This window comes from Corylus avellana, chromosome ca6 (genome assembly GCF_901000735.1).
Source record: "Corylus avellana chromosome ca6, CavTom2PMs-1.0".
NCBI lineage: Eukaryota > Viridiplantae > Streptophyta > Magnoliopsida > Fagales > Betulaceae > Corylus > Corylus avellana.
Genome location: NC_081546.1, coordinates 27,685,725 through 27,694,983, shown reverse-complemented (window position 1 = coordinate 27,694,983; position 9,259 = coordinate 27,685,725). Strand labels below are relative to the sequence as shown.

General features: G+C 35.2%; 1 protein-coding gene across 2 annotated transcripts; it reads right to left on the bottom strand.

Moving 5' to 3' along the window:
* Positions 1-4,518: 4,518 nt before the first annotated feature.
* Positions 4,519-7,923, bottom strand: LOC132185010 (disease resistance protein Roq1-like). Of its 2 annotated transcripts, XR_009440604.1 has the most exons (4): positions 7,231-7,923; positions 5,713-7,137; positions 4,775-5,612; positions 4,519-4,653 (listed from the first exon to the last, which is right to left on the bottom strand). XR_009440604.1 is itself a non-coding variant. In XM_059598827.1 (3 exons), exons 1-3 carry the CDS (start codon positions 7,675-7,677, stop codon positions 5,034-5,036), a joined length of 2,451 nt encoding a protein of 816 aa, XP_059454810.1. In that variant the 5' UTR covers positions 7,678-7,923; the 3' UTR covers positions 4,685-5,033. The 2 variants fall into 2 exon arrangements, 1 of the variants encoding a protein (XP_059454810.1); XM_059598827.1 differs by lacking the exon at positions 4,519-4,653 and having other exon boundaries at positions 4,685-5,612.
* Positions 7,924-9,259: the final 1,336 nt, after the last annotated feature.

Genomic DNA, 9,259 nt, shown 5'->3' with positions numbered 1-9,259 from the left:
TATAGAAGAGAGAGGCACGAATTTTCACCCCCAGAGAGTTCGTGTGAGGCTGTGCTTGAGTGATTATTTTGTTGTGAGCCAAATTGATTCTTCTTAGAGGATTTTTGTTAGTATTGATCGTGTGCTTAATTGAAGTCTATCGGAAGGGTCCGATAAAGGAGAATCACGTTGAAGAAGATTGTGAGCGAGGAGACAAGTTGGAGGCTTGTCGATCTTACAGAGTCAAGGTCTTGCAAAGGGTTGTAAGTGTTCCTAGTGTCTGTAATATCTGGATAATCTTTTGATAGTGATTTCCTGGGTTTGGCTGCCCCGGAGAGGTTTTACTTTTAGAACGTTTTCTAAAAGGTTTCCTCTTCGTCACCAAAATCTTTGTGTGTGATTGTTCATATTTTGGTGAATGTTTGTTTTGATATATATCTGTTAATTCCGCATAAAATTGTGATGTTTATCAGTTTAGAATTTTTCAATTGGTATCAAAGCGGGTTCACTCCGTGAAGGATTAAATTCCTGAGTGTGATCTTTGTTTCTTGTTTAAGATGTCTCAAACCCTTAACACTGTGCCTAATTTTGATGGATCAAATTATGGCTATTGGAAATCCCGTATGAGATTTTTCTTAAAATCTATAGATGTTTGGCATGTCATTGAATCTGGATTTAAAGCTCCAGATAAGCCGACAGCTGAATGGTCTAATGTTGAAAACCAAACTCGTATGGCGAATGACAAAGCTATGAATGCTCTATGCTTGGCAATTTCACAAACTGAGTTCTCCAGAATTTCAAATTGTGATAGTGCCAAGGATGCATGGGAGATCCTAGAAACTACGTATGAAGGAACTAATCTTGTTAAAGCTTCAAAACTTCAAATGTTAGTTTCTCAGTTTGAGGATATTAAAATGTTAGAGGATGAGACATTCAATGAATTTTTTGGTAAACTTAGTGAAATTAGAAATTCCATGATAAATCTAGGAAAGAAAGTTTCTGACACTAAGCTTATTAGAAAAGTTATGAGATCCCTCCCTGAAAGATTCAGAATGAAGGTAACTGCTATTGAGTCATGCACTGATCTTAATACCTTGAGGATAGAAGAGTTAGTTGGTGCTCTTCAAACTTATGAGTTTTCCTTGCCTCAACTTAGGAAAAATAAGGATATTGCCCTTAGAACTCTTAGGAAGAACTCTGATGAGTTATCTGATGAGGATTCACCAGATGATGAGGAACTTGCATTGATAGCTAGAAGGTATTTTAAGAATGAACATAGAATTTCCAAGAAATTTGGAAAACAAAAAGAGAGTACTCAGGGTAGAAATGAAAGAGACCCACGTGGTCCAAAATGTTATGAGTGTTCTGGCTATGGTCATGTGCAAAAGGATTGTGCTAACCTCAAGAGTAATAAGCCAAAAGGTCAAAAAGCTTTCAATATTACATTGAGTGACACTGATGAGGAAGAGACTCCTAATTATATGGCTTTTGGTGCATCTTATGATTCTGATGATTCTAATCAATCAGATGTTCAGTTTGCCCCTGATAATGAATCAAATAGGGTTAATGATCTTCAAAACTCCTTTAACAATTTAATGGAAAAGTTTTCTATGCTTAGAAATACTAACTTGAAAATTGTTAAGGATTTTAAGAATCTTGAGCTTGAAATGGATAATTTGTTGAAATCTTTGAGTGATTCACATGTTGTTTGCAATACTCTCAAATCTGAAAATCATGTGTTAATTGCTAAAAATAAATCCCTTCAAAATGATCTGATTGCATCTAGAAATCACTTGAGTAAATTCTCTAGTGAAAAGCTTGATAAAATGTTGCATATTCAAAAGCAATCTAGCGACAGATCTGGCTTAGGATTTGATAAAACTGCTTCTTTGTCTTCTAACCGTGCTTCTACTTCAAAGACTGCTTTTGTTAAACCAGTGAAAGTAGAAGAATCTTCAAGTGAAGAAAAGCAAGTAGTTGCTCCGACTCCTCAAGGTAATAAAGGTAAGAAAATCTACATTGAGCCTCAAGCATCTTGCCCTACACCTAGAGTCGTGCATCCTCCTAGGAAATTACCTTCACAAAGGTTTGTCCCTACATGTCATCACTGTGGCAAAGTGGGTCACATTCGACCTCACTGTTTTAATTTGAAACCTCATGTGCATATAAATAAAAATTCCTATTCTAGGAAAGAAAGTGAGGGTTTGGTCATAATGATGAGAGAAGTGCTATCTAGGCTAGATAAGTTTAAGCAAAGTCATAAGTCTAGACCTAAGATTTCTCAAGTTTGGGTTAGGAAGGATGATACCATTCACCCCTTGAGGGGGAGTGGTGATGATCTCACCTTATGTTAGGTGAGTCACCCACATGTCTAGGATTGTTTTTCATGCATATCTTTGCATATCCTAGAGCATGTTGTTTTTCGTTTTTCATTGCATTTTTGTTTTATTTTGTTTTGAAATTGTATTTTGTTTGTGTGCATTTCTTTTGTGAAAAATAACAAAAAGACAAAAAATATTTTACTTTGGTTGTTTTTTTTTCTTTCTTTTCTTTATTTTGTCTTATGCACCTAGATAGTTCATTAATTTCTCATGTTGCTTTTTATGAATTTAATTCCTTACGTCTTGGAATGTTCTTAATATGCATGAGATGAAAATTTGTGTCAATGAACTTGTTTTTGTGGTTACCTAAAGCCTGAGCTTATGTGGTACTTTTTGCCTATGCTTTATTTCTTGTGCACAGTTAAGCTTAAATTGAGGTTTTGTTTCACTTTATTTGTGAGGTCTGTTAGGTAGCCATATAAGGTTTTTGACTAGTCATATTTTTCAAATTGACCATATGCTAGTTGAACCTAGGGCTTAAAAATTCCTGCTTTCTCTGTTGTGATAAGCACCAAAAGTTTAAGGATACTTTCTCAAAGAGAAAAATAAACAAAATAGTGAAACAAATAAAATCAAAAGATCATATTCCAAAAGGAATTTATTTCACTGTGTCAAACTTGTGCAAAATATTTTACAAAGAGAATTGTATAGGATGAGAGTGGCTAGGCCCTAGTATGATAAGGTTTGACTTTTGATTTGATATACTTGTCAAAACCTCATGGTGGTGAAACTTTCTCCTCATTTTGTAAGTGAAAATTTTTTCTCTTTGGATGGCTTACCCACACACCACACAAGCATGGGATGAATGGAACATTTTTCTTTGCTTGGGTTAAGCAATATGAGTTTCTTGCCATTTTTAGTCTCATGTATATTTTGCATATTTGGAGCATGTTTGGATATTCATTGTGCAATACATGAGTCATTGATGTGTTATCATGTGTGTTCATTTAACTTTTAAGGGAGAGAAACATGCTTTGCATTTCCAGTTTCCTGTTGTTAATTGAGTCATACATTGAGGGAGAGTTTTGCTGATGTTTCTTTATAATCACGCATTCTACGTCATTTTTTTTTATCATGAGTTTTATTTATGTCTTCTTGTTCCACATATGCCTTGATGTATTTTGTGAAGTGTTTCAGGAAACATGAAGACCTTTTGTCATTCTGTGACAAAAAGGGGGAGTAAATATGGGGAGATGATGGGATTGGCTCGGCATTTTGGTTTTGTCACTGAATTGCCAAAGGGGGAGTTTGTTAGTTCTTGTGTTGGCTTAATTCAGTTCCAAAATGCAGAGGCTACTGTTCACGAGCTCAAACACTGATATAGAATGCTCAGAATCCAATCTCCACCGTTCATAATTTAGATTCATGTGTTATGAACGTCCCTGCAAAATTTCAGCTCAATCGGACCACAAACGCCCATCGATCGGAGCTGTTGATGAAGACTAGACAGGCCGGGTCCGGACCCCAATTCCCCGGGTCCGGACCTCATTTCCAGAAACCAAAATCTTGCTCCGCAAAGCCGTGTCCGGACCGCCCATTAACGGGTCCGGACCCCCCGTAAGTTTTAGGCCCAAAAACGTGTTTTTAAGTGGGTTAGGTCTAGGGTTTTGTCGGGGGTATATATACATCATTATAGAAGAGAGAGGCACGGATTTTCACCCCCAGAGAGTTCGTGTGAGGCTGTGCTAGACTGATTATTTTGTTGTGAGCCAAATTGATTCCTCTTAGAGGATTTTTGTTAGTATTGATCGTGTGCTTAATTGAAGTCTATCGGAAGGGTCCGATAAAGGAGAATCACGTTGAAGAAGATTGTGAGCGAGGAGACAAGTTGGAGGCTTGTCGATCTTACAGAGTCAAGGTCTTGCAAAGGGTTGTAAGTGTTCCTAGTGTCTGTAATATCTGGATAATCTTTTGATAGTGATTTCCTGGGTTTGGCTGCCCCGGAGAGGTTTTACTTTTAGAACGTTTTCTAAAAGGTTTCCTCTTCGTCACCAAAATCTTTGTGTGTGATTGTTCATATTTTGGTGAATGTTTGTTTTGATATATATCTGTTAATTCCGCATAAAATTGTGATATTTATCAGTTTAGAATTTTTCATATATATATATAAAGAAAAGAAAAGAACAAAAAAAAAACTAGGCAAGAAGCTACAATGAAACCCATGCAAACCCACACCGCCACAATCAACATCAATGGCATTCAAGAACATGCATACCAAAACACGACTGGTTGAATCCTTTGACCTGGCCAAGGTTGCCAACCAGCCCCCACCATTCATCAATCATCATCATTCCTGTAAATGAGCCATATTGGTTTTACAATATTAATTTCTACACCATGCTTTGAATTTCAAGGGGTAAGAAGCAATATTATGTGTACACCCACAATTCACTTGTAATATGTGAAGCACTTACATTATTATAACCCAAGTTCTGGGGGTGATTTGATTGATATAATTGCGATTCACCAAGAGGCATATCCTCTGCATCTGAAACTCCTTAGCAAAAGTCAGAGTACACAAGCTGGTGCCTGTAATTATGGGCTTGATACAACGAAGGACGAGTTTGCCATGTTGGTAGAGTCCACCACAAGGGTGTTGAGAAGCATTTCATGTCTTACCTTTTAAAGTTTGCTTGAGATTATTTACATTCGATATCATTTCATTCTCAGATCTCAGCAACTATCAAATTCTCTGGAGTGAAGAATGCAGATTTTTTTGTGTTTCTGGAGCGAAGAATGCCTCCTTTTTTGTGGGTACCAATTATTGGATTCCAAGCTGCCAGCATCATCATCATCATGATGTCTCTTAGAAAGTTGAACACCACCCGTTAAACATGTCGCTTTCCCTTTATATCTTGGTTCTATATGGAATCCACAACTTTTAAAGAACACCGGTATTGAAGGATACTTGAATTTAAATTTAACTCGAAGATTATCCGTCTTAAGCTGACGATGGTATGAATCTTCGTAATTTAAACATACATGATCTGACTTGGAGGTATATTCAAAATGGATTTGCGGACCATTATTGAAGACTTCAACAACAATCTCAAAAAGACGTGCATCTTGTCCATCATTCGTCGTTCCAATAACAGCAAAGAAAGCAAATGTTGTATTCAATGAATCAAAATGTAGAGGCCCGGTATCTATTTCACACAAATGATTATTTGAAACCTCTTTACAATAGCTGAAGTAATCTGGAATCCTATTTCCCGGATATATACAATGAAATCGATGGAGCTTAGGATGTCCCTGTTACACGGATATGACAAATTTTCAGTGATACAACCTACAAATCAAGACACACACTAAGATGTACATATATGAGAGAGAGAGAGAGGGAGAGAGATACCTCACTGAATAAATGATTTTGTACAGCATCCCCTATTTGTTCAGGGCAATCGGAGAAGTCAATCCACAAAAGCTTTGGTAAATTGTATATATTATTAAATGGAAGTCTTTCCAATGACGTGCATCCACCCAAATATACATATCTTATATTTTGTGGAAGCTCTGAAACTTCTCGAAGTTGCTTGCAACGTTCCAACTTAAGGCATTTCAATCGAACAAAGCTGTTCAACAATGTAGGAAGGCTAATAATAGCACTATCACTTAGATTTAGATGTTTCAAACTGTTGAAAGGGCATTCAAGTTGAAACTTTTGTTCCAATGGTTGCACTGCCGAAGATACCGTTCCAACCCGCAAAGGATTTGTTGGGACACATGTATTAAACAATTGAGATCTTCTAGCTTCTCCTAAAAATACTTCCATTGACAAGCAATTCAAAGTAGACAATTTTATTACATTTGGTGGAAGTCCTAGAATTTCTCGAAGTTGCTTGCAACCATCTAAGTAAAGATTCTTTAATTGAACAAATCCGTTGAACCATATAGGAAGGCTAACAATAGCGCTACCTGATAAATCTAGCTCTCTCAATGATTGTTGTGCTGGAATTTCTGTTCCAACCCCCACAAGCTCTGGTGGATCCTTCGTATTAAACAATTGAGATCTTCTACTTCCTTCTAAAAATACTTCCAATGACAAGCACGCGCAAGCATGCACATTTTCTACATTTGGTGGAAGTCCTAGAATTTCTCGAAGTTGCATGCATTTATTCAAATAAAGGGACTTCAATCCAACAAAACTTTCGATACATCGAGGAAGGGTAACAATACCACACCCGGATAGATTTAAATGGTACAACGTGGAGCCACAACCAAGTGCCCTTAAGAAATTTGGGGATGAAAAAATCGTAAGATTTGTGCAATATTCCTTTATCCCATCCAAGTACCCAATGGACGAAGGGGGTTCTTCTAAACTAAAATCATCATAGAGAGAATGTTTCCCTAAATGTTTCAGTTGATAAATGCTACCTGGAAGATTCATAAACTTGAGGTGACCTGATTTTTGAACTCCAACAAGGTAGCCAACTGATGAAGGCAGTTCTTCTATACCAATATCATAACAGTAGATATGCTCTAAACATTCCATTCGACACTCAATTTCAGGAAAGTTCTTAAGCATTGAACAACGAGCAAGTATGAGACATTTTAGAGATCTCAACTTGAACCTTTTCGGGAAACTTCTAAGATTAGAGCAAGAGTTAATGATCAGCTCAACGAGCTTATCAAGGAATCCAACAGATTTATGAACATCAACTAAATTTTTGCAATAATTAAGTTTCAACGACTCTAAATTTGGGATCCTTGAAACATCAAGGATTTTTTCAAGGAATTTACAATGAAAGAAATGCATAGTTGTCAAGTTTTGGAAATGCTGTCAAGAAAAAAAAAAAAAAAAATTATTTTGAACTTTGAAAGAAGTTTACAACAAAATTTAAAAATACAAATATTAAAATAAAAATTTTACCTGAACTCCCTCCAATATCTTGATGCGACTATGAGCCATTCTTAAAATCACAAGGTTCTTTCCACGAAAACTGGATGGAAAAGATTCTCCGGGATATTCAACCCAATCTATTATTCTTAACTCACTAGAGAGAAAATTAGGCTCTTCAGAAAAGTGTGCGTTACGACTTATAAATAGTCTGAGCCCTTTCATCTTCTTAAAGGCTTTGGGACTCAAGTGTATCAGGTCTGGTTTAGGCAAATTTAACAATATGCCCTCAACTTTGTTTGTTCCCTGACAAGACAATGTATAGTTAAGTGTATCCACAAAATCATAGCATAAAGTTCTCCATAGTTTAACACTTACTAGAACTATAACTTTAATCTTGATAAAATTTATTTCTATTTCTATAAGTACATAGATATATGCATTTATCACTTGGTAAAAAGAAAGAAGCTTATAATCCATCTGCTTTGTCTTTGTATATTGCCTTTTTTTTTTAGATTTTCAAAATGAGTAATTTATTTTAAAAATGTTGCTCCACGGTGGCAGGCTACCACCGTGGTGTTTATCTAGCAGCATGGTGGCCACCGCACCACTGCCAGTGTTTTAGAATGGAAAACGTTTTCGAAAATTTTACCAAACAGATAGTAATAAAGGGCATGTTTAGTAAAGTTTTCAAAAGTTGTGTTTTGAATTTAGATTTTTTAAAAGAGTTTTTAACACAATAAAAATTGAGAAATATTGTATCTATATATTGTCCACAAATAGAAATTTATTCATTCATAATGAAAAATATTATAAAACCCAAAAATGAAAAAGAGTTTTCAAAACAAAAAAAAAAAAAAAAAAAAAAACTTTTGAATGTTGACCTTCTTCCATTCACTGAAGGGGGAGGTGCGAGTCGCACGCCGGGGGTGGGTCTCAATTCTTTTTTTAGTCATAAATAATAAGACCAGCCTCCACACTCAAAATGTACGTGAGCATGCGTTTTTGTATTTTACAAAGGTGTAGAACGTTTTCTAAAAATATTTATTTTATTTTTTGCAAAATATTTTATGGTTTGTTTTGAAAAATGTGTTTTTATTAAAAAAATATATATATTTTCCAAAACTTATATTTAAACTATTAAAAAAGTTCATTATAATCTTTACAATTTCTTACTGGAATTAAAATAAAAATAAAAAAACATCTCAAGGAGGGATTAACCTCACATGAATATCCAACCCTTGACGTCCCATAAACACCTAACTTCAAGAAAATTGTTATTTGCAAAATCTCATGATCAAGAGAGGTCGTGATAAATTAACTATCTAGTTATTTGGAAACAATTTTACAAATGGTTTTACGAAAACACTGCCAATTAAACAATTGTACTCCATTGCAATTATGGTATAATTTTAATTTAGTTTTGAAATTAAATTCACTCTACTTATTGGATTCTTTTCTGGAACATATATGTATTCACCTACATATCCAAAGAAACAAGAAAAAGAAAGCTCAATATTTTTCTAGTAGCTTAACTAATAATAAAGAAAAAAAATGTAAAATTAAAAGGTATTTTTTAACAAAATTCTTACCGTATTTTCTTCTAGGACATGACGAACATCTTCATGAAACCATAACCTACTACGTTCGCCTGGTTCTTTGGATGATTCTTGTCTAACAATTTCTCTACCCATTTCTTGCAGCAAGTCATGTATTGTGAACGAACTCCGACACTTGGAGGGTTCCCTTTTCTCAGTTATGAGACACTTATCCTTTAACTCATCAATACCACTATTTGAGTGGAAACCACAACTATCTAGCATTTTTCGAACAAATTTTACATCCTCTCTATTGAAGAAACAAGCTATGTCAAGGAAAATATTTTTCGCATTTTCATTCAATCCATTAAAACTTATTCTAAGTATTTTTTGGATATCACTGTTGGGAATTCTTCTGTACTCATTCAATTTGCATTTCCAATAAAGTATGTCTCTACCTTTTAGAGCAGAGCCTAGCACTGCTAAAGCTAGTGGCAATCCTCCACAATAACGTATTGCATCTT

Bases quoted from the DNA above. Each gene is read 5' to 3' on its own strand.
- LOC132185010 (XM_059598827.1), bottom strand. From the start codon at position 7,677: ATGGATTATAAGCTTCTTTCTTTTTACCAAGTGATAAATGCATATATC. The intron at 7,138-7,230 runs GTAAAATTTTTA...TTTTCTTGACAG, and splicing joins AGATATTGGAGGGAGTTCAG to CATTTCCAAAACTTGACAAC. The intron at 5,613-5,712 runs GTATCTCTCTCC...TCCGTGTAACAG, and splicing joins AAAATCATTTATTCAGTGAG to GGACATCCTAAGCTCCATCG.